This window comes from Nerophis ophidion, linkage group LG15 (assembly GCF_033978795.1).
Source record: "Nerophis ophidion isolate RoL-2023_Sa linkage group LG15, RoL_Noph_v1.0, whole genome shotgun sequence".
Taxonomy (NCBI): Eukaryota; Metazoa; Chordata; class Actinopteri; order Syngnathiformes; family Syngnathidae; genus Nerophis; species Nerophis ophidion.
In genome coordinates this window covers 32,572,789-32,598,733 of record NC_084625.1, presented here as the reverse complement: position 1 = coordinate 32,598,733, position 25,945 = coordinate 32,572,789, and the positions used below count along the sequence as shown (strand labels likewise).

Here is a 25,945-nt window from a genome sequence, read left to right as displayed (position 1 = left end):
GTGATTTGGATTACAGACGCACAGACAAAGATACGACTTTCAAATAATTTTGCTACAATAATATTTCCATAGCTGACATTCTTTTTTGACTAGTTAAAATGGAACAAACAGCGCCTCTGCTTATTGCAACCAAGCAATGCACTCCATTTTGTGTCAGCTGATTTAAGGCATTATTAATCAACAAATAAAAAAAATTGTCGCTGTGTTTTGTATAAAAACAATAGGGAGCTTCAGTGTTTCCCAATGGGGTCCAGCAATGACATCGTCTGATTTGCATGAATATATGCGTGTCATCAACGACCGAGGATGTCGTTGTGGTTTGTGTTGTGGTTTGTGCAGCCCTTCGAGACACTAGTGATTTAGGGCTATGTAAATAAACATTGATTGATTGATTTTTATTGACACTGTTTGACTGAAAGTGAGCAAAGAAATGTTTATAGAAATAACACAAACATTTGGGGTCAGTTCTATGATTAATACTTTAAATATATAACGGCTCTGATACATTTCTATAAAGAAAACTGGTTTTGTTTGAAAAGATTAAACCCAAACATTTAATAAAGTCACATACAAGTAAGTATCCAACACTTCTTTTCTAAAGTAAATCTTTACAACAAATATGGGCATCTACATCAAAAATATATGATTTGTCTAAGTGGCTGGACTAGACAGATAAGAAAAAAAAAAAAAATTGTTATATACATATATATATATATATATATATATATATATATATATATATATATATATATATATAAATGTATATATTTTAAATATATTTTTTTGTATTGATTTTTTTTTTTAAATCAATTAAGGATTGTTACAAATAAAAATCATGATTATTTTTTTCACACCCCTACAAATTACTGTACTGTTTTAATTTATTATACCTATTAACTAAAAGCTTCTTTATTGTCGACTGTTTGTATATTTTACACTAAAAGTGTTTTTTTTCCATCTTACACATTCGTTTATGTTCCAACACATAGACCCCTGCACGTTAAGACCATTTGTGAACTGCTGAGATCTTATCTATAATGCAAGTTTGTGTTGGTAAATTAGAAATTAAGAGAAATTATCATCACACTTCAACCTCTCTAACATGTAAATGTTAGGTCAACGTGGCAAATGAAATAATGTTCCTAATTGTCTTACAGTGGTTAAATAAATGTAAATACACTTCAATTAAGAAGTAAATGTTTATATACTACATTACCCAGAAGGCTTAGCGCCATAGAAAGAAACCAGAAGTAGGTCTGAGCTATGTGGGAGTACGACAATTGTGTAGTTTAATATATTGTTACACAGTGTTTCTTTTGCTTCATCTACAGTACACATTTATCTGTTGTGGGCTGCAAAAAATAAATAAATGAATGTATGGAAAACACTTAGGTCATTGTGCGACCTTGTGCTCCAGTTCTGAAGTAGCTATTGATCAAGATCTCTGTCTAGTACATGCTTAGAAAACAATCTCTTGTAGGTCACGCACAAGTCAGCCCCAAGCATACAAAGTCCCTACAAAAAAAGTGAGCGATATGATAGGTTTAATTGCTGTCACTTGTGTGAGCACAAAAACACTAACAAAAAGTCCTATTCTGCACATCCAGTGATCGATGCCAGACAACTGTGGTGGGTGGCGGGTTAAAAATGTGTCTGATCACCAAGTGAGCCTCTGACCTTTTTAGAAACACTTCTAACACCTGACAATCTGAATTCAAAGAATTTTTGACAAACAAGCATCGATTAGCACGGAGGAAGGAGATAGAATGATGTCAGCGTGATCAGGCGAAAACACCGCCTGCCTCCCTGTTGACCACCTGGTGATAGCTATCCGCCATCGGGCAAGTTTTTAAAAACCAATACAGCTTCAGTTCACACCAGGACGAGTTACAACGCAGATGACAGGAGAATGTATGAGCAGCACTGTATGAGTGCAGGATAATGTAAGAAAACATAATATGAACCACAAGAAAAGGGCACAGAGGAAGTATTTGCTTAAAGGCATTGTGTTTCTATTTGTAAAACAAAATCTTGACTAATGATTTGAATATTGCTGTTTGGTGAAACAAATTTCTATGAATAAAATGCTAAAATGGTAATTTTGGTATTTTAAATTGTTCCGCACTTCTAGGGCACAAAATACATACTTTCCATTTGTCTGCTGATTAATAAGCAGCTGGAGCAGGGTTCCAAATTGTTCACATTAAAAATGATCTAAAATATGCACTTTATATACAGCATGACATTTTTTGTCTTGTTGCTTGACTCATGAAACCCACAGGCATACAATGAAACCTCTGAAGATTAAATTGCATAATTTTTACTTTGTAACCAATTAGGGCTGGGCGATATATAGAATATACTCAAAATATCTCATGTTTGTCTTTGTACGATATAGAAAATGACTATTTTGTGAGTATTCGAGGATATGTTCTCATGCAGTTGCTTTTAGCTGCGGGCATTACACTTCAGGCTTTTCTCACTCTGTCCTGCCTCTCCTTCTCACAGAGACATAAAACAAGCGCACCTTGTGTACATACGTCACGTACTGTCACGCATGCAACGTCATACGTCCTCGCCGAGCAGAGAGGTAGCAGCATGGGTAAAGTTAGCACTGGCAGGTAATTAGCAGAGCGGTGCAGGTGGTAATACGAGAGAGAGAAGGTGCCAATCTGGTAACAAATGGAGGAAGAATTAATTCCCAAGAAAAAACAGCAGGGGGTCCATCGTCTGCCGGTGGTATGGCTTCAAACAGGAAGATGTTGAACAGACAACCGTAATATGTCAAGTATGCGGAAAAAGTGTTGCTACAAAAAATAGCAGCACTACTGATTTGTAGTATCATTTGAAAAGTCACCAGCTAGAGAATAATGAGTGCTTGAAACTCTGCATGTCAACATCTCCGGCCGGTGCCACACCCACAATATGCCCAAGCAACCAGCACTGACCCAATTGAGCCTGGCGTCTTCCATTTCCACATCAACAAAAAATAGTCAAAAACAGAAGGAGATAACGACCGCAGGAACCTACCACATAGCAAAGGACATACACTATTTGATTTCCTATTATGCAGCTAATTTTTATTTTACAGTTATTGAAATATCTTGTGTGACATCATGCACAAAAAGTGCACTTTATTTGTTTTAAAATATTGTAGTGGCATTTTGTACAAAAAGTGCACTTTTAACTTAGTGTTGTTTTGATATGTCATCTTGGTGACAACCACAAAAGTGCACTCATAGCTTGTTTTAAAAAGTCTCTGACAATCTTGCACTTTCTGTTTTAATTACATGAATGTCTGTGCCACTGCCTAATAACTGTTTAATAAATACAGTTTTGGTAGATTGACTTAGTTGTGATTTCCAACTAAGTTAGCCCTTTAACCAACATAATCTGAAAAACTATAGCTAAAAAATAAATGGTTATGCCCGATCGTCCGCTAAAGCATTAACTCCACGAGTGTTTTGGTTTTGGTGTGTGTGAGTGTGTGTTTTGCCACGTCACTACTGAGTGCAATAACTAGGCGTGACTCCATACAACTTTTTCACTTACCGTATAACAACAATATTGGCTGATACCTATATTGATCCAATACGATGTCAACACGAACCATACATATTTCTTTTATTTTGTCGTGTGGAATGTTAGATAAAGATTGCTCAAATGAAAGTACTCAAAGAACAATGCTACGTAGGTATGAAAAGATCACTAACTTTATGGCAGATGTGTGCTTTTGAAGTGGAGTGTTAATTTGTTTTCGGCAAAATATAATTAATTTCATTTAGTTAGTGATGCAGTAAGTTGAATGATGCGGACACGTAGTGAAGAATTTCTAATACTCTTGAGTATTAGAAAATGTATCTGTAATATATTACAATTATAGTATGCTACTACCATTTTTTTTTACATATTTATATTAACAAATAGGGTTAGGGTTAGGGTTAGACTGCAACATAACAATAATAATAATGATATTATGACTGTTCAATTTCTTGTCATGCCACCCTTTGGGGACATAATTTTTTCCATGCACCCCATAAATGTATATACAATTGAAAACCTGATAATATTTATTTATTAATTTATTGTACAAACCACGCTATGAGTTGCTGGCATCAGCACCCCTGCAGGCCACCAAGCTGAAGACTTGTGTATTGTTTTCTCATGCGCCCCCCTGACATATAAAAGAAGTACTGGTCAAATTGTTATAAAACTTTAAAAGTTATCTCAGTTTCAGGTATGCCAGCATGTTGTAGCACCACACATAGGGTTTGCCACACACACCACTGGTGGGAAAAAAATAAAGCCCCTCACCCCACCACAGATCACACTTTTACATGACTTGATAAGCCCGTGTAATGTTATCTTTACATAGGAACCTGTGTGGAACAAAAAATGCTCATCCATCTTCCTGACCGCAGCGTCCTTTAAATGATGGGAAATATTGTTTAAGTACAGGCTCAAAGTCTATGTAGTACAAGTTCTCTGCGTATAGCAATGGTTCTCAATTATTTTCTGTCACGCCCCCTCCAGGAGACAAAAAAAATTCACACACCCCTTAAATTGAAATCATTATGAGATCCTGACAATATTTATTTATTTACATTCTCATTACCGGTAAACTGAAGGGTTATGTATGCATACTTGGTCAAATTTCTTGGTTGAGCCAGTTAGCTAATTAGAGCAGTGCTGCCACCTAGCTGGAGATTTGTGTATTATTCAAGAATGAAAACAGGCATTAATATTAATAATCACTTGCCTCTCAGACCCCCCCTGACACCTCATCGCGCCTGTCCCACTATTTGAGAAGCGCTGTTTTATGGACATGTACTATTTATGTTTAGCTTGAGTGCTATTGTGTGCTTAGCTGTTCTGTACATGCTGACCTACCATGTTTACCTTTTGGAAATGACTTCACTAAAATACAGGAAAAGACCAACCTTGTGTTGGAGGACATTTAAATGCTTTGCACAAGTAAACACGCTGCAGGACTGCTTGCTTTTGGATGCAAGGTGATTTAATCCGATACTTGTTCTTTTGCTGCTATCGGACTGATATCCGATATCAATATCGGTACAGACCACCCCTAATGATAACCAAAGAGCCATCGATGGACCGAACAGATGCACAAGGAAGGAGCTGGCTGCTCAGTATAATGTCAATATTATAAACAGCTAAATTAATTCAAAATAATTTTGCCAAGCAGTGGCTTAAGTAAAATACACTCACCATAAATACTCCAATTTACTTCCAAGTTTCTAATAGCCAACGGGTATGTGGTTTAATACCAGGGCAAATAACAGTCTTTAATCAGTGCTGGCATGAGGCTGTAGGAAACCTCCTAATGTATGTTTTGTTAACAAAAGCTGGCATATGCCTAGTGGTCAGCATCCCGCAGCTTTATCTACATTAGCGTGCGCTTTAAATATGCCAGTGACGCTACTACGCTGTTTGTGTTAAACTCACATGTACTTACCGTACTGTTGTTAAAGGGGAACTGCACTTTTTGGGAAATTTTCTATCACTTACAAAACATATGTAAGACAAGAACACATTTTTCTTTCCTTTTTTATGCATTGTAAATTGTGATATACGGCCAGTGCGAGGTGGCTAAGAATTCAGCTAAAGGGAGTACTCTATTGTGCCTATAAACCCCTTTAAAAAAAGATCCAAAAACCGCCAACAATCATCTTTTGCCCGGAATTTTAACCAAGTATTAGCGATATTATTATCATAAGTACTAACGCAGACAAACTGATCAAAGGGAGCGAAGTTATGCTGCTGCATCACCGCTGAGTTGGTAAAAGTTAATTCGAAGTTATAAATCATGCCTCTCACCTGGATAGTAGAAGGATGTGGCCATAAACCAAAAAGTTGGTCAACTTAGACATCCAACTTAAACTCGAAGTTGGCGAGAAATACATTAAAAAAACGCTTGTTTGCGGCCACCTGTTTTTTTCTTTACCTCTGGATGGATTATGAATATTTCATCATCTAAACAGGAAGATATGAACAGTCCATCAGTCAGCATCCCAGTGAGAACAGACATTGGACAGAAAGTGATTGTTTTATGTTCATAGTTTGTATTTCCTGTTTAGCACTTGGCAATGTTGCTGCATGATGCTTAGTGTTGAAGCCTTAATCTGTTTAGCACACAGCTTCTAAAACATGTTGCTTATTCTCCTCATATTCAGACTCAAAAATATAATGCTCTGGATCATCATTTGTCCCAAAGTAGTGTTGTTGAAGGGAAAAGCAAACGGCATGCGTCTTTGAAATGAATACACCGCCATATGCTTAAAATGGCCCAAATTTGTAAATATTACGGTATTGCGAATGTGCCTGTTACTATATAACATGTAAACTTATAGCATGTTATACATATATAAAACATTGATGGAGGTTTTTGGATGTTTTAAGAGGGCTTTATAGCTTAATAGAGCTATTCCAATTATTCCCATTAATAGCTGACATTTGCTAACATGTATTTATTTAATTAAAATACATTTTTAAAAAAAACAAGCACATATGCAGTGGCTTGTCTCACATCAGAATTTTGAATCAGGCAAAATTCCCCCCAAAAAAGTGCAGTTCCCCTTTAACTAAAATAATTAATGTTGACTGAGCAGTTTGCTCCTTACAGTTATAACATTGGTTCTTTTGCTGCTATGTCGCAACACAATATTTATTGATTCTAGCAACAATATGACAGTTTTAATAATTTCCTGTTCCCTGCTTTTTTACATGTACAAACCTGTTTCCATATGAGTTGGGAAATTGTGTTAGATGTAAGTATAAACGGAATACTATGATTTGCAAATCATTTTCAACCCATATTCAGTGGAATAAAACCGCTCGCCTGTGTATCGGTTGGGGACATCTCTACGCTGCTGATCCGATTCCGCTTGGGATGGTTTCTTGTGGACGGAACTCTCTCCGCTGTCTTTGATACACTTTGAACTGAACTCTCGCGGCTGTGTTGGATCCACTATGGATTGAACTTTCACAGTATCATGTTGGACCCGCTGGACATCCGGGGAGCCTTGGGGTCCTCTCCAAGGTTCTCATAGTCATCATTGTCACCGACGTCCCACTGGGTGTGAGTTTTCCTTGCCCTTATGTGGGTTCTTCCGAGGATGTCCTAGTCGTAGTGGTTTGTGCAGTCCTTAGAGACATTTGTAATTTAGGGCTATATAAATAAACATTGATTGATTGAATATGCTACAAAGACAACATATTCGATGTTCAAACTGATAAACCATTTTTTTTTGTTGCAAATAATCATTAACTTTAGAATTTGATGCCAGCAACACGTGACAAAGAAGTTGGGAAAGGTGGCAATAAATACTGATAAAGTTGAGAAATGCTCACCAAACACTTATTTGGAACATCCCACAGATGTGCAGGCAAATTGGGAACAGGTCGGTGCCATGATTGGGTATAAAAGCAGCTTTCATGAAATGCTAAGTAATTCACAAACAAGGATGGGGCGAGGGTTACCAATTTGTAAGCATTGTCAAACAGTTTTAGAACAACATTTCTCAACGAGATATTGCAAGGAATTTAGGGATTTTACCATCTACGGTCCGTAAAATCATCAAAAGGTTCAGAGAATCTGGCGAAATCACTGCACGTAAGCGATGATATCATGGACCTTTGAGCCCTCAGGCGGTACCGCACCAAAAACCAACAGTGTGTAAAGGATATCACCACATGAGCTCAGGAACATCATAAAACCACTGTCAGTAACTACAGTTGGTTGCTACATCTGTAAGTGCAAGTTAAAACTGCTATGCAAAGCAAAACCCATTTATCGACAACACCAAGGAACGGCGCTGGCTTTGCTGGGCCCGAGCTCATCTAAGATGGACTGATGCAAAGTGGAAAAGTGTTCTGTGGTCTGTCGAGTCCATCCATCCATCCATTTTCTACCGCTCATTCCCTTTTGGGGTCGCGGGGGGCGCTGGCGCCTACCTCAGCTACAATCGGGCGGAAGGCGGTGTACACCCTGGACAAGTCGCCACCTCATCGCAGGGCCAACACAGATAGACAGACAACATTCACACTCACATTCACACACTAGGGACCATTTAGTGTTGCCAATCAACCTATCCCCAGGTGCATGTCTTTGGAAGAGGGAGGAAGCCGGAGTACCCGGAGGGAACCCACGCATTCACGGGGAGGACATGCAAACTCCACACAGAAAGATCCCGAGCCTGGATTTGAACCCAGGACTGCAGGACCTTCGTATTGTGAGGCAGACGCACTAACCCCTCTGCCACCGTGAAGCCCCGGTCTGACGAGTCCCCATTTCAAATTATATTTGGAAATTGTGGACATGGTGTCCTCTGGAACAAAGAGGAAAATTACCATCTGGATTGTTATAGACACAAAGTTCAAAAGCCAGCATCTGTGATGGTATGGGGGTGTATTAGTGCCCAAGGCATGAGTAACTTACACATCTGTGAAGGCACCATTAATGCTGAATGGTCCATACAGGTTTTGGAGCAACATATGTTGTCATCCAAGCAACGTTATCATGGACGCCCCGGCTTATTTCAGCAAGACAATGCCAAGCCGCGTGTTACAACAGCGTGGTTTCGTAGTAAAAGATTGTGAGTACTTTCCTGGCCCGCCTGCAGTCCAGACCTGTCTCCCATCGAAAATGTGTGGCGCATTATGAAGCGTAAAATACGACACCGGAGACTCTGGACTGTTGAACAACTAAAGCTCTACATAAAACAAGAATGAAACAGAATTCCACTTTCAAAGCTTCAAAAATTAGTTTCCTCAGTTCCCAAACGTTTATTGAGTGTTGTTAAAAGAAAAGGTAATGTAACACAGTGGTGAACATGCCCTTTCCCAACTACTTTGGCACATGTTGCAGCCATAAAATTCTAAGTTAATTATTATTTAAAAAAAAAAAAAGTTTATGAGTTTGAACATCAAATATCTTGTCTTTGTAGTGCATTCAACTGAATATGGGTTGAAAAAAAATTGCAAATCATTGTATTCCGTTTATATTTACATCTAACACAATTTCCCAACTCATATGGAAACGGGGTTTGTATGTCAGGGATATTCACAGAATGAGTAGTTCCACTTTGTTTTTGTTTGACTGTCAAGATGGGCAGTTTGGCCTGAAATATATATTGCAATATATATTGCAGCTTCTTGCAATAACGAAATATATCACAATATAATATTTGGTGTATAAATGCTAAAACAATCATTTGAAAACTGGTTCAAAGGCTCCTAGTTCAGCTGCTGATGTATGCGGTAACATATTGTGTAATTTCCAGGGGTATTATTTTGTTGTAACTATTATCAGTTTACTTGTTAGTTTACTTTTAATTCCTTGTTAATTTATGTTGTAACATGATTCTATCTGCACTTCTGTTAAAATGTAATAAACACTTATTCCTCATTGGTTTTGGGTATTGATCCAATACCAAGTATTTACAGGGGCAGTATTGGTCATACGAATTTTCATACCTAAAATTTTCACGATCATTTAATGATAACATTTTTGATCACAACTGTAATTTGACAAAATTTCAGGATGGTAGTGTAACACTATAGATATAATATTTAAATTACTTCCATATTCCTTTTGTTTATAATAAAGTCAAAAAGGCAAAAATAATCAAAAGCAAAAACTACCATTCGCTCTTATTTACTTAGTTTGTCATCAATAACAAAAACAACATAAATCTATTTGTGATAATGAAAAAAAAGATCTAATTATTGCAGCATCGACCATCTACTGCTGGAATACTGTTATTTGTATGAATCCGCCCACCCTCGTTTACATTCAAGAGGTTTAGCTCAGTGTTTAACTATGCTTTTTGTATCCTCCTGCGGTGTGTCGTGTAGCACGTTTAGATATTCCTTGTCTTCTGGTCCTCCAGTGTTAATGATATTTGTAAGAAATGTTTATTTTCTGCAATTGAGACAAGTATTATTGGTTTAGTAGCCGAGATATCAGCCGCTACTTTGTTATAGCGAGGACGCTACATTGCTTTGAGGACGCGGCCGTTTGCTTGTCGTCGCTGTCAAATTTGCGGGACAGAGCTAGAATGTCATTAACATGCATTATCACAAAATAGATAGTATTAAAAGCTCTATCATCGGCCAAATTTGTATAATTTAGATCAAATATCCTCTATATTGCGCAACCTAAGTCACTAGTCCCAGTCACTGCTGACTTCCGTAGTGGGAAGGTGGGGGATTTAGAGACTATTGAAGCTGACTGGGGCACAACCTCATCTGCACAAAGTCACCTGCGACATAGATGTGTCAGTCACGCTAAAAAAAACCCTGCACTGCTTCCAGACATGCCAAAGCAGACGTATGCTCGGGTATCAGTGTGGGCAGGAGAAGCTTTTAATGACGGATCATACGGTCACTTCAGAAGCTCCAAGGTGTCACATTAAAACCATCCTAATGTCTATAATGACACTTTCAATTAAATCAACAGCTTGTAATAAAAATCACTTCAGCATTGGCTGGCTATAATTTACCCTCTGGCCACCACCATGCGGTTTATTTATGTTTAAATCGATATGCTTTTGTGTGCTCCTGACACTCCCGGCTGCTCATTACACACCAAATCATAAGAGCGCGCATTGTGGAGGACCTCATTTATTCCTAATGAGACGAGTGAAGCATTGGAAACAATCTCTAGCACGATGGCGGGAGTCGTCGTTCATATTTATTACGCTTAGTGAGACGGAATGACGTCAACCTTTCTGAAGCCCGGTTTAATTGTCACAACGGATTTAGATGGAAATGTGCGGCAGTCACGCGCTCTAAACATCGCATGGACATTTGTGAATATCCATTACCATCAGGAAAAGGTCAAAACAACAATCTGTACAAGACAATAGTCAGAAATGCATGAATATACATTTGTTCACCTTTGCTGCAGGAAACCGATGAAGGGCGCGACTCCGGTGCCAGGCCCGACCATTATGAGAGGAACTGATGGGTCAGGTGGAAGTCGAAAGGAGCAGTTGGGTCTCAAACTCACATAGATCTGACGGAGAGAGGGTCACAATGTGCATTCTAAATAATGAAAGTAATTAGAACACTGCTGAAAAGCCACTGTGGGCCTCCCAATCTATTAATTGATCTACTTAACATTCTAAGACAGACTAATGAGAAAACTTATGAGCTCCAACTAAAACCCATAGTGTATAGAGAGAGAGGATTTGGTTGCTTTCATTCAAATTACATTTTGTTTTAATCGACAACACAAAAACAGGCCCAAAGCTTGCCAGTTGGTGGAGTCTCACGAATTAAGAAGTGAGAGTAGGGTAAAGAAAAGCAAATAATGAAACCAGCTCATTACAACAGTGCTGGCTTTGCCAAGACTTGAATAGTTCTCATTTCAACATTTCCCCAATTTTTTTAAACTTTGAATTAAAGCAGAATTGTGTACCTAAAATTAAACCAAGAACAAATTACAACATGATCAGAAGGTTTAGATTTTGTGTGTAATAGCTTATTGACCCTTAAGAACATTTTTAAAAACAAATTTTTGGAAAAAACCTTTTATTTCAATTGCGAAAAAATAAAATGTCATACTTCTTATCTGCTCAACAGTTGTTTGCTGCCTTTATCATCACCATTAAAGAGTTTGCAATACATTCATCCGTCATAAAAAAATAGGTCGCAATAAAGGGAATTAGCACCATCTTGTATTATTTTTTTTAGATAATTACATTGATGTCTGAATGTATGTATTGTCAGGACTACTCAGTTCAGCACGGCTGCACGATTCATTGATATTAAATCCTAATTGGATTACACCAGATGTCGGCAACTTTACTTTTAAAAGAACCAGAAAACAAGTCTAGAGGGGTGCAGCTGTTGATTATTTTAGTATTTTATCGATTAGTTCACATCGTTTGGCCATTGTCTTCTTTAGGCTTATATTGAGCTCGCAAAGCTGCAAAAATAAAATAAATAAAAAAGCCTAGGAAAAAAAAAACCTTAAAAGCACACAATAGCACAGTGGCAAACTGCAGCACTGCCTGAATGAAATGTTTGTACACCAATGCATAATTTTATTCCGCATGTGGTTCGTAAATACAAAAGTACCTACAATAGGGGGTGTTGTAAATCGAGGTTCCACTGTATTTAGAAAATAGACGATATATATTAGAAAGATAAAATGCATAGTTTTTTTCACTTTGGAAATTAATAATCTGGCTAAACTTCACTATGCCTTATTTTATCTGGTTTTCCTTTAAACTTTCGCAGATTGTTTAGTGCGGTGGTTCTCACACCTTTTTTTCCCGAAGTACCACCTCAGAAAAAAACGTAGCTCTCAAAGTACCACCACAATGACCAAAATCAAATTAAAGTAGTGTAGGAGGCCCAAGTATTCATTAAAAACAAAGCAACAGTTTTGTATTTTTTAACATTTTTGGCTACTGTAACATTATACATAGTTTAATCATTAACGCTGTGTTTGAAAATAGGAAAATAAAACACTGTACACTAGTGGTACACATACCAGACTTTGAGAATCCCTGGTCTAGTCTATAACATTACTATTACACCTCTCCTTTTTTCCGTATTTACTTCTCACCTTTGGCGGAGCCGTGCCGCACAGTAGTTCCAGGTTGTCAGGGAGAACCTGGACAGGGTTGACGAGGTCAGAAAGCCAACCGCTACACAAGCCTCGCCTCCCCACAGGCCGCCAAGAGCACACTGGGAATTCCACTACACTAAACACGAAATTCAGCTTTCCTGGCTGCTGAAGGCAGGAGCTGAGAGTTTGAGAAAAGCAGATAAAAAAAAAAGTTAGACACAAGCGGCGGCGAGTACATGTGCATAGAATACAAACAGAGGTATAGAGTAGTAGAAAAAGGTGAAACGGATTCAGACAAAAAACACCTCTCACAAAAGCCATTTGGACAGCAGCTGATCAAAGAAGCAAAGATGAAAAGGCTTTAAGAAAGAGATATGGCAATGGAATGGCAAGATTACTGTTTAACAATTCTAAAAGGGTAAAGAGTATCTTAGCATACATCCACTTCCTGTTTGCTGCTGGACACCACCATGAATAATGCAAATCTCTAATGTCTCTCCTCAGTCTGATAAACTAGTCGCCATCTCCCCTATCCGCGCCCTCTCTGTCTCTCAATTTTGACATGCGAGCCAGCAGCAAAAAAGCTGAAAAATTCTGACCTTGTGTTATGGACGCTTGTGTGCTACGTGAGCTTTGAAGTGGACCCTAATGGGTAAGAGCTTTAGAGGAAGAGCGAAAAAAATCAATGGCCAGCTAAGTGAGGCGAAAAGATGGAAACACTTGGGTTGATTTAAATAAAGGAACGTTATCGAGAGGGCTTGCAATAGTCCATTTGTTTTGCTCCAAGATTCCTCCATCGCAAGAGTTTATTAGGGAACGGCAGTACTGAAGTGCACTTAACATGGAGTACTGCACAGACATGCGGGACAAGGTGACGCAAAGTCTGTTTTTGCTTTTAGACAAAAAGTTACAAACTTATGGCTTGGCTATCACTTCTTATGACATGTTGAGAACAATGAACACATTTAAAGGTAACTTCTATTAAGTCAAAAATGTTTCATAGTTCATACAATGAGCGAGTAAACAGTCTATTGTGAACAGAAAATGCACCAGAAATCTCTTTTTTTCAGAGAATGCTCATGGTCCATCAATATTCTACCAGTGTTTCCCATACAGTATATTCATTTAATTTCTGGCGACCATCACAATCAGATTTGGTGCAACCCGTCACCATCGCTTTTAAACACATTATAATGGGACTATGTGAGAATGTCGCTTGTCAGTCCAACTCCGTAGATAGCATCACAACTCTGCTTGGTGAGGAACTTGAGTTTTTAGAAATATTTCATACTATATGCTCTCATTAATGTTAATACAGCCTTCTCAAATACTTCTTAGGGACATTTTTTATTTTTTGTAAAATTAAAAAAAAATTGTGGTATTACCTTTTATTTGAATGTTAAGTAGTAAAGGTTAAAAGTACAAAAAGTAAAGTTTTGAAGATATGTTTGAGCTTGTTTTAATCCTCAATATTGGTAATCACATTAATTCATCATTCAGCAGAGTATTAAAAATGTATTTCTTGCATTTTGTTTGTGTAAATAAAGTTTTTGTTTTAAACAAGCCGCTGCTTTTCTTCAGTGGCAGAAGGTGGTGTGGTAGCAACAAGTGCCTGGTAGCTCACGTACACCACCCCAATTCTCACAGACTCAGTGTGTGTGGCGACTAAGGGTACACCTCTCAGTATAATTGTTCTGTATCGCTTGATATAAAGTCATACTTACATAAAAACCATTACACAGGCTGTAGATTCTACAGTGTAGAAAGTCCTATTGTAAAAATTATCCTAGAAATGTAATGTTGGTGACATTTCTGCCAGCGGCACTGAGTACTGATTTACTTAGGTACTAAATGACCCACTACATAACAACTGCATGTACAATATAACTACATTAACATGGCTGGATATTTTGGCTCTAACCAATACATATACAATGCATCAAGACTTAAAGAAATGCTTATACTTTGTGAAATATCTGTTGCTGTGTATGTTTTTGTATGCACGTTTTATTTCCTTGTGATACCTTCAGGCGTCGCTGATTACCGTGTCTGAAAAACTTTGTGCAAACTACAGATAGTCGAAAAGGTATCTAGAACTACATTAGCTTTTCTGTATATAACTTTTCTATAAAACCAACGTTTGCGGAGGAAGTTAGACATACATTTCACCCGTGTAAATTTTTTGTGCACAACCTTGATTAATGAAGTCTCTGGTTTCTATAATTCAAGTTTGCATGTGCACCTAGCAGTCAGGAAGGTCAGCCTCATATCAGCTTCATGCAATTCTACATACTCATGATACCTGCAAATTTAGAGATTTCATCCATCCATTTTCTACCGCTTGTCCCTTTTGGGGTTGCGGGGGGCGCTGGAGCCTATCTCAGCTGCATTTGGGCGGAAGGCAATGTACACCCTGGACAAGTCGCCACCTCATCACAGGGCCAACACAGATAGACAGACAACATTCACACTCACATTCACACACTAGGGACCATTTAGTGTTGCCAATCAACCTATCCCCAGGTGCATGTCTATGGAGGTGGGAGGAAGCCGGAGGAACAGGAGGGAACCCATGCAGTCACGGGGAGAACATGCAAACTTCACACAGAAAGATCCCGAATCCGGGATTGAACTCAGAACTACTCAAGACTTTCGTATTGTGAGGCACATGCACATGCCCCAAATTTAGAGAGTTTACCAAATATTAAACAAAAAAAACAACAAACCAAAATCAGGGATGTGAGCACCCTCCATCCATCCATCCATCATCTTCCGCTTATCCGAGGTCGGGTCGCGGGGGCAGCAGCCTAAGCAGGGAAGCCCAGACTTCCCTATCTCCAGCCACTTCGTCTAGCTCTTCCCGGGGGATCCCGAGGCGTTCCCAGGCCAGCCGGGAGACATAGTCTTTCCAACATGTCCTGGGTCTTCCCCGTGGCCTCCTACCAGCTGGACGTGCCCTAAACACATCCCTAGGGAGGCGTTCGGGTGGCATCCTGACCAGATGCCCGAACCACCTCATCTGGCTCCTCTCGATGTGGAGGAGTAGCGGCTTTACGTTGAGCTCCTCCCGGATGGCAGAGCTTCTCACCCTATCTCTAAGGGAGAGCCCCGCCACCCGGCGGAGGAAACCCATTTCGGCCGCTTGTACCCGTGATCTTATCCTTTCGGTCATGACCCAAAGCTCATGACCATAGGTGAGGATGGGAACGTAGATCGACCGGTAAATTGAGAGCTTTGCCTTCCGGCTCAGCTCCTTCTTCACCACAACGGATCGATACAACGTCCGCATTACTGAAGACGCCGCACCGATCCGCCTGTCGATCTCACGATCCACTCTTCCCCCACTCGTGAACAAGACTCCTAGGTACTTGAACTCCTCCACTTGGGGCAGGGTCTCCTCCCCAACCCGGAGATGGCACTCCACCCTTTTCCAGGCGAGAACCATGGACTCGGACTTGGAGGTGCTGATTCTCATTCCGGTCGCTTCACACTCGGCTGCGAACCGATCCAGTGAGAGCTGAAGATCCCGGCCAGATGAAGCCATCAGGACTACATCATCTGCAAAAAGCAGAGACCTAATCCCGTGGCCACCAAACCGGAACCCCTCAACGCCTTGACTGCGCCTAGAAATTCTGTCCATAAAAGTTATGAACAGAATCGGTGACAAAGGACAGCCTTGGCGGAGTCCAACCTTCACTGGAAACGTGTCCGACTTACTGCCAGCAATGCGGACCAAGCTCTGACACTGATCATACAGGGAGCGGACTGCCACAATAAGACATTCCGATACCCCATACTCTCTGAGCACTCCCCACAGGACTTCCCGAGGGACACGGTCGAATGCCTTCTCCAAGTCCACAAAGCACATGTAGACTGGTTGGGCAAACTCCCATGCACCCTCAAGAACCCTGCCGAGAGTATAGAGCTGGTCCACAGTTCCACGACCAGGACGAAAACCACACTGTTCCTCCTGAATCCGAGGTTCGACTACCCGGCGAAGCCTCCTCTCCAGTACACCTGAATAAACCTTACCGGGAAGGCTGAGGAGTGTGATCCCACGATAGTTGGAACACACCCTCCGGTCCCCCTTCTTAAAGAGAGGGACCACCACCCCGGTCTGCCAATCCAGAGGTACCGCCCCCGATGTCCACGCGATGCTGCAGAGTCTTGTCAACCAAGACAGCCCCACAGCATCCAGAGCCTTAAGGAACTCCGGGCGGATCTCATCCACCCCCGGGGCCTTGCCGCCGAGGAGCTTTTTAACTACCTCAGCGACCTCAGCCCCAGAAATAGGAGAGTCCACTACAGATTTCCCAGGCACCGCTTCCTCAAAGAAAGACGTGTTGGTGGGATTGAGGAGGTCTTCGAAGTATTCCCTCCACCGATCCACAACATCCGCAGTCGAAGTCAGCAGAACACCATCCGCACCATACACGGTGTTGATAGTGCACTGCTTCCCCTTCCTGAGGCGCCGTATGGTGGTCCAGAATCGCTTCGAAGCCGTCCGGAAGTCGTTTTCCATGGCTTCCCCGAACTCTTCCCATGTCCGAGTTTTTGCCTCCGCGACCGCTAAAGCTGCACACCGCTTGGCCCGTCGGTACCCGTCCACTGCCTCCGGAGTCCTATGAGCCAAAAGAACCCGATAGGACTCCTTCTTCAGCTTGACGGCATCCCTCACTGCTGGTGTCCACCAACGGGTTCTGGGATTACCGCCACGACAGGCACCAACAACCTTGCGGCCACAGCTCCAATCAGCCGCCTCGACAATAGAGGTTCGGAACATGGTCCACTCGGACTCAATGTCCCGCACCTCCCTCGTGACATGTTCAAAGTTCTCCCGGAGGTGTGAATTGAAACTCTCTCTGACAGGAGACTCTGCCAGACGTTCCCAGCAGACCCTCACAATGCGCTTGGGCCTTCCAGGTCTGTCCGGCATCCTCCCCCACCATCGCAGCCAACTCACCACCAGGTGGTGATCGGTAGAAAGCTCCGCCCCTCTCTTCACCCGAGTGTCCAAAACATAAGGCCGCAAATCCGATGACACAACTACAAAGTCGATCATGGAACTGCGGCCTAGGGTGTCCTGGTGCCAAGTGCACATATGGACACCCTTATGTTTGAACATGGTGTTTGTTATCGACAAACTGTGACGAGCACAAAAGTCCAATAACAAAACACCACTCGGGTTTAGATCCGGGCGACCATTCTTCCCAATCACGCCTCTCCAGGTTTCACTGTCGTTGCCAACATGAGCGTTGAAGTCTCCCAGTAGGACAAGGGAATCACCCGGAGGAGCACTTTCCAGTACTCCCTCGAGTGTACCCAAAAAGGGTGGGTATTCTGAACTGCTGTTTGGTGCGTAAGCACAAACAACAGTCAGGACCCGTCCCCCCACCCGAAGGCGAAGGGAAGCTACCCTCTCGTCCACTGGGTTGAACTCAAACGTACAGGCTTTGAGCCGGGGGGCAACCAGAATTGCCACCCCAGCCCGTCGCCTCTCACTGCCGGCAACGCCAGAGTGGAAGAGGGTCCAGTCCCTCTCGAGAGAACTGGTTCCAGAGCCCTTGCTGTGCGTCGAGGTGAGTCCGACTATATCCAGCCGGAACTTCTCTACCTCGCGCACTAGCTCAGGCTCCTTCCCCCCCAGTGAGGTGACGTTCCACGTCCCAAGAGCTAGCTTCTGTAGCCGAGGATCGGACCGCCAAGTGCCCTGCCTTCGGCTGCCGCCCAGCTCACAATGCACCCGACCTCTATGGCCCCTCCTATGAGTGGTGAGCCCATTGGAGGGATGACCCACGTTGCCTCTTCGGGCTGTGCCCGGCCGGGCCCCATGGGAACAGGCCCGACCACCAGGCGCTCGCCATCGTGCCCCAACTCCGGGCCTGGCTCCAGAGCGGGGCCCCGGTGACCCACGTCCGGGCGAGGGAAATCTGGGTTCATTTCGTTGTAATTCCATAGAAGTCTTTGAGCTGCTCTTTGTCTGATCACTCACCTGGGACCTGTTTGTCTTGGGAGACCCTACCAGGGGGCATGAAAACCCCCAGACAACATAGCTCCTAGGATCATTGGGACACGCAAACTCCTCTACCACGGTAAGGTAGCAGCTCAGAGAGGAGTGTGAGCACCCTTTGAGAGAAAAAAAAAAAAAAAAAAAAAAAAAAAAAAAGGATAAAATGTATATTAGCACAAAGTGCTGTCACTGTCAGGCTTGCCACTGACTGTTTGTTTGTGTTTTAGTTTTTCCTCTGTGTGTGTTTAGTATTTCCTGTTTTTAGTTTCTGTCAGCGCTCTGATTTTGTCTGTTTCCTGTTTTTTTCCTTGTGCAGTCTTTTCCCTCAGGTGTGGCTGATTGGCACATAACCACACCTGGTGTCAATCAGCCCGCTTCTATTTGAGCCTGTTTGTGTCTTCCAGTCAGTTGCTGGATTACTGTCATGTCGATGTCGCTCTTGTCGTTGCTACCTGTCGTGTCGTATCTTGTCTTGTCTATGCAGCGTTGCGGTAAGCTATGTTTGATTGCGGTTTTTAGCTTACTGCCTTTTGTTCCCTGCTTCCAATTTTGTTTTTACATTACATGTACGACTTCTGTTTCCTGCTCGATTCTTGCTAGCTTCCATGCTAAGTTCCTTTTTGTTTTCTAGCTCCCATGCTAGTTCCCTTAGTTTGTTATCCGCCTTGTGCGCGCTTTGTGTTAGTACCCTTTTGTTTGTCCTTGTTCTATTATTTAAATTAAATCATGTTTTCTCACTCCATGCCTGCCTCCATCTCTGCATCTTGGGGTCCGTCACAAACTTACTCTGACAGTCACGTTTACAATCTGCCACGTCAATTATATATTATCTCGCTAACTACAAATGCATATTCCAGAATTACATCTGGCTTGTAGCTAACAGTGTTGGGATTGTAATCATCCAAATATGATTAGCAGCAAAAAGTAGACAGCCACCAACATTGAGCCTCAAAGAGGGAACGAAGGTGACAACATGTAAGCTTGCTAGATGGTTCGCTAACTTGTGACCTTGTTTTAGTGCTCCTAAGATCATCTCCCCGTGCTGCATTTCAGTGCGGCGTTTTAGCATGAGGAACAGCGAATACCTGCGGCTGAGACAAGCGTTCAACAAATGCATATACAACAGTTTAAATGAATCAAAAATTTTTTGTTATCAAATCAAATCAAATCAACTTTTTTTATAAAGCACATTTAAAATTTACCACAGGGGTAGCCAAAGTGCTGTACAATGGGCAGGTTCAAAGATAATACGAGAACCGAGCAAACAACACAATACAAACAGAACATGATAAAAAAAAATAAAAAAAATAAAACATAAAAATATAAAAACAGGTTCACAGCAGATGTATAATGGGGCGCCATTGCAGGATGGATATCACTCAGTGTTAAAAGCCAAGGAATAAAAGTATGTTTTTAAGAGAGATTTAAAAACAGGAAGAGAGGATGCTTGTCTAACACTCAGAGGTACGTCGTTCCAGAGCTTTGGAGCAGCAGCGGTGAAAGCTCTGTCACCTCTAAGCTTCAACCATGTGTCAGGGACCGTCAGTAGCAGCTGATCGGCTGATCTTAGGGATCGAGTGGGGCAGTAAGGCTGAAGGAGGTCGGAAAGATATGTTGGCGCGAGGTTGTTTAGACATTTAAAAACAAATAAAAGGAGTTTAAAATTGATTCGGTAACGCACAGGGAGCCAGTGAAGGGACGCTAATACAGGGGTGATGTGCTCACGTCTGCGGGTCTGTGTTAGCAGACGAGCAGCAGAGTTCTGCACGAGCTGCAGGCAGGCGAGGGAGGCCTGGCTAATGCCTACATACAGGGCATTGCAGTAGTCTAAACGATTCGAGATAAAGGCGTGGATTGATTTCTCGAGATCATGTCCTGATAGAAGCGGCTTCACTTTTGCTATTTGGCGTAATTGATAAAAGCTTTTTTGAACGACGCTGCTGATTTGTTTTACGAATTTAAAATCTGAGTCAAACTTTACCCCAAGGTTTGTGACACAATCGCTGAGATACGGGGTCAGAGTGCAGAGGTCAACGTTGGGGGAGGGAGAGCGACTTTGACCGAACAACATAATTTCTGTTTTGTCTTCATTTAGGCTCAGGAAGTTAGCTGAAAGCCAGGCTTTGATGTTGTGCAGGCAGTCAGAGACATTGAACCGTGTTATTTTGTGCCATGGGAAAATAGATCTGGCAATCATCGGGATAAAAATGAAATGCAATACCATACTTCCTAAAAATAGAACCAAGGGGGAGAAGGTCAAGCGCAAATAAGATTGGGGCAAGGATTGAGCCCTGGGGGACCCCGTGTGGTAGAGGAGCTGTGGAAGACATAAAACTGTCTATTTTTACACGATGTTAGTTAATTGTTGTTTTTTTTAAATGGTGCAGCCTCACCTGCTACGTCCCTAATGCATCTAATCTGCACCTGTATCAGTGTTACTTAGTGAGTATTTAGACCAGGAATATTCAATTTTTTGGGGGCCACATTTCCAGAAAGCAAAGGGCTTGAGGGGCCAGACTCCCCCCCCCCTCACTATTAGTCTTATTTTGCATATTCCTGAGAAGATTTGGCCCCCGGGGGCCAGTTGAATAGCCTGGTTTAAACCCTTCTCAACTCTGTAGTTTTTTTAAACAACAAGCGACAAATCAAATAAATGTTTCTGTTGTTATTTGACACCTTTTGGAGATTAACATAAAAGTATGTATCAATTTTCTCATCGGGCAGCCTTTTCAAGTCCAATACCATCCATTCATTTTCTACCGCTTGTCCCTCTCTCGAAGGCGGGATACATCCTGCACAAGTCGCCACCTCATCGCAGGTCCAACAAAGATAGACAACATTTTTTGCAATTTTTTTGGATGCCGCACCCAATAGAATGATGTCATCTTTTTAGTGCAAGAGAAAAGAAAAAGCAATTTTCTACAGAGAATAGAGTTCATTTTTTATTCGGTTAACACCTTGACATGCTCTTTGTTCATTTAGTCATTCAAACATTGTATAACAAACCCATATTTGGCTTGAATGAGGAGATTTCAGTGTTTGAGTGTCATTTCTATATGCATAAAACAAATTCAATGTCAGAGCACATTCTTGATTCGCTTCCTTTCAATCACTGCTTATTCTGTTGTGTAGTGATTTGCACCAGTATTTGTGCAGCAATGAGAAATTTCAAGGTATGAATTTGACATACTTATCATGGTAATTAACAAATGATGCTTTTTGTCTTACCTGGCAGCTGAATACGGCCTCGGCTGCAGCTTGGGGAGATGCTCTACATAAAAAAGTAAGGAAAAAGGAGGACAGCTGTCAATCATCCTGTTGTCTTGCAAATGTTATTACCCATGAAGGGTATAAAGTAAAAGTCATCTTTTTTTCAGGACACACTGCTAGTGCTGCATTTAATGAAAAAACAGGCAGTTGGAATCCCAAGTGTCCAGATGTGAAGCCAGTGGGAAGCAGATTGTTTATGCAAACCTTATTGCAAAGTCAGCCATGAAGGTGCCCTCTTTTTTGGGTAATAAGCAGCGGCGGATATGGCTTGTTACAGTAGCAACTGCTGCACCGCCGATGACTTAACGTGTGCAAGAAATGACTTCACTTACTTGAAACTTGTTATGTGAATAATAAATGAACCTGGAAGAGTAATAATAGTGAGGCAGCCCAGGTATCCCAAGAGCACATTCTTTAGCTAAATCGCTCGGAAAGACCAACAGCTGGACTAATTCTGCACACGCTCTTCCTCTGACACCTCTTAACAGCTCAAGGTGTTAGGGAGACAGCTCAGCAGTTTGATGACACATTCAATCAAAATGAATGGCACACACAGAACTAAACTTTGGAGGATGATGCATCAAAAAAGCACCATGTTATGGCTCGCCACCGGATTTGATATCATTTGGTTTTGGATTATTACAACAGTGTCCTGTTTAACTGAAGAAAAAAATCATCACTTAAGGAAGCTATAGTGGAACCTTATACATCATGATTTTTCAAAAAAAATATGCTTTCAATGCTTGAAGACCGCAAATCTTGTGATACTTTAGCTCAGTGAAATTCTAAAGCAGGGGTACCTAAAGTGGGGCCCACTGGCCACATTTAAATAGATACTTGACAAAAAATTATGGAAGTACCAGACCTGGAGGATGTTCATTCAGTTGGAGCAGCAGCAAAAATTAGAGGGTTCCTGGTTCAAGTCCGGCTTCCGCCATAGTTGTGTTCTTTGGGCAAGATACTTCACCCCCCCCCCGGACGGATCAATTTGTTCCACCATCCAAAGCAGTGGTCCCCATCAACCTGGCCGCAGCCCGGCTCGATTCGTACAGGGCTGCAGAATAATTTTTTTATTTTTTTTATTAAATTAGTGCACAAACCCAAAAAACCTCCCTTTTTCATGACAAAATAAATAAATAAATAAATAAAAATCCCCCCCCAACCCCCGCCGGGCCGCGGGGCAAATTATCAAGCATTGACCGGTCCGCAGCTACAAAAAGGTTGGGGCCCACTGATCTAAAGGGCTTTGAGACTCCAGAGAAAAAACTGCTATTAACTGTAAATATAATTCCTTAATATTTCACAAAGTTGTTTAGTTTTGTAGAATAAAACAGAAGAGACATGACACACAACTATAGCCATTTCAAGTGGCAACTTTCTGACTTAAATAAAAACACTGAAATAATTCAAGAATGTATATTTTGGTAGTAACAGTTTAATTTTTAGATCAATCAAGCAGAATGAAAAATGTATGGAATCGCTCAATTCTGTGATAATATTGTGGAATCACCCTGTCAATTTTCATTTCCAAAGCTAACACCTGCTTCAGATTATTATATCTGTTCATTAGTCTGCAGTTAAAAAAGTCTTGGAGAGCTGTTGCTCCAGGTGGATTGACATGAATCATGACTCCAACATGAGATATGTCAATTGAAACAAAAGGAGAGGTTTATCAAACTTCTTCAAGAAGGTAAATCAACACGCAATATTGCAGAAGATGTTGATTTTTCACAGTCAGCCTCAAAGTCCATAATTTTTTTCCAGGGGTTGTAAGAAGGAATACAAATAAATAATACTGCATACTTGCCAACCCTCCCGGATTTTCCAGGGGACTCCCAAAATTCAGTGCCTCTCCTGAAAACCTCCCGGGACCAATTTTCTCCCGAAAATCTTTATTTTTTATTTATTTATTTTATTTTTTTGTCCTGTCCAGCTTCTGAGGCAAATCATATAGTTGATGTAGATGCCCATATCGGCTGTTCAGATTTACTTTACAAAAGAGAAGTGTAGGATACTTCTCTTGTTGCCTTAATTGAATTTGACCTTATTAAATGTATTTATATTATCATTTGGTGCAGCCGGGCCGGAGCAGGAGGGGATGGAAAGAGAAAAAAAGGAAGACAGAGGAGGAAATTGTGCGGATAAGAGGGGAATTAGACAGAGAGACAAAAACAACAGCAAACACAACACTAACAACAAAAACAACAACAACAATAGAACAACACCAGCACCTACAATATGTACAAATTTGATCGTAAAAGTGATAGCAAAGAAACAGTTAGTGAAATAAATAATAATATGGAAATGACAATAAGCATTTTTACACTACAACAGGAGCAATACAAATACCAATAGAAAAAGCGCTATTGATTATGAACAATACCAATAGTTACCTCTATTAACAACAATACAGTTGATCAAACGCAACAATATGTATACAAAATGAGAACTAGAAAGATTTAAAAAATAAAAAATTTAAAAAATAAAAAGGAAAAAGGAAATTCAGGCAGTGCTGGAGGCCACGCTCCCTCCAGCTACATGCGGACCTAAGTGAGGACAGACTGTTTTCACGTCCGCTTTCCCACAAAATAAACAGCGTGTCGGCCCAATGACTTTATAACTGTAGAATGATCGAGGGCGTGTTCTTGGTTTCTTATGTGGGATTATTGTTAGGCAGTTTCATTAATGTCCTCCCAGCGCGGTAACAACACACAACAACAGCAGTCACGTTTTCATATACTGTAAAGCAGTTTGTCTGCCGTAAACAGCAATGTTGTGACACTCTTAAAACATGACAATACTGCCATCTACTGTACATGCATATGTGACAATAACATCTACGGCTTTTAGAGAGTGCAGTGCACAACTGTGCACACAACAAGGAGACAAAGCAGAAGAACGAGGAAGATACAGCCGTGGCGACGCAGACGACGAGTAAGATGAAGAAATACGCTTGTAAGTTCCAAGCCGCAGCTGCGATTGAACCTGGATAGCCTCCGGGAAGAAGTAGTGGACTACAAAGTGGCAGTGAAGATCTTCCTCAGGAAGCAAAGATTGACTGGTTTTCGGTCATGCTAGGGAGAGATGGAAGATTCCAGACTCTAGTGCATTTGATGAAAGCACTTTTGTGCGTGCCACACAGCAATGCATCGTCAGAGAGGGTGTTCAGCATGGTTAGAAAAATAGTGACAGACAATAGAACAAGGATGGACAATTCAACCCTTAACTCAACAATGAGTAGATAAATAAATGGGTTGTACTTGTATAGCGCTTTTCTACCTTCAAGGTACTCAAAGCGCTTTGACACTACTTCCACATTTACCCATTCACACACACATTCACACACTGATGGAGGGAGCTGCCATGCAAGGCGCCAACCAGCACCCATCAGGAGCAAGGGTGAAGTGTCTTGCTCAGGACACAACGGACGTGACGAGGTTGGTACTAGGTGGGATTTGAACCAGGGCCCCTCGGGTTGCGCACGGCCAGATGAGTGTTATGTGTGTATATGTGTAAATAGATGAACACTGAAATTCAAGTATTTCTTTTATATATATATATATATATATATATATATATATATATATATATAATAAAATAAATACATATATATAGCTAGAATTCACTGACAGTCAAGTGTATATATATATATACATACACAGTGGGGCAAAAAAGTATTTAGTCAGCCACCGATTGTGCAAGTTCTCACACTTAAAATGATGACAGAGGTCTGTAATTTTCATCATAGGTATACTTCAACTGTGAGAAACAGAATGTGAAAAAAAATCCAATAATTCACATTGTAGGAATTTTAAAGAATTTATTTGTAAATTATGGTGGAAAATAAGTATTTTATACATTTATAAAAAAAAATTTGCAGCTCCAGATTTTTTTTACTATGACTAAAATGGTTTGCTTGAAATGGTTGCCAACCCCTGGTTTAAAGCTACCTTTCAAGTAGTTTGCTTAATCTACAGAACTGTTTTATCTCAAAAATGTGTAAAACTTACATGGTCTCTGTGTCTACTTTATTCAGCCTAATGGGCCATTGTCATCCTCAATAT

At 41.1% G+C, this 25,945-nt stretch overlaps 1 protein-coding gene and 1 long non-coding RNA gene across 4 annotated transcripts in view; one reads left to right on the top strand and one right to left on the bottom strand.

The window, feature by feature from the left end:
• LOC133569596 (uncharacterized) overlaps nt 1–22,280 on the top strand; it is a 51,444-nt gene extending 29,164 nt beyond the window's left edge. The window contains exons 3-4 of the long non-coding RNA XR_009809832.1: nt 21,847–21,894; nt 21,989–22,280. This is a non-coding gene — a long non-coding RNA (uncharacterized LOC133569596). The remainder of the gene's footprint in view (nt 1–21,846; nt 21,895–21,988) is intronic.
• The window catches only part of mtrr (5-methyltetrahydrofolate-homocysteine methyltransferase reductase), an 85,821-nt gene that overhangs the window by 34,153 nt on the left and 25,723 nt on the right, over nt 1–25,945 (bottom strand). For all 3 annotated transcript variants that reach the window (XM_061922047.1, XM_061922046.1, XM_061922048.1), the window contains exons 9-11: nt 21,840–21,882; nt 12,599–12,779; nt 10,920–11,038 (exon numbers count right to left, since the gene is read on the bottom strand). In XM_061922047.1, coding sequence (XP_061778031.1) covers nt 10,920–11,038; nt 12,599–12,779; nt 21,840–21,882 — 343 coding nt within the window. The remainder of the gene's footprint in view (nt 1–10,919; nt 11,039–12,598; nt 12,780–21,839; nt 21,883–25,945) is intronic.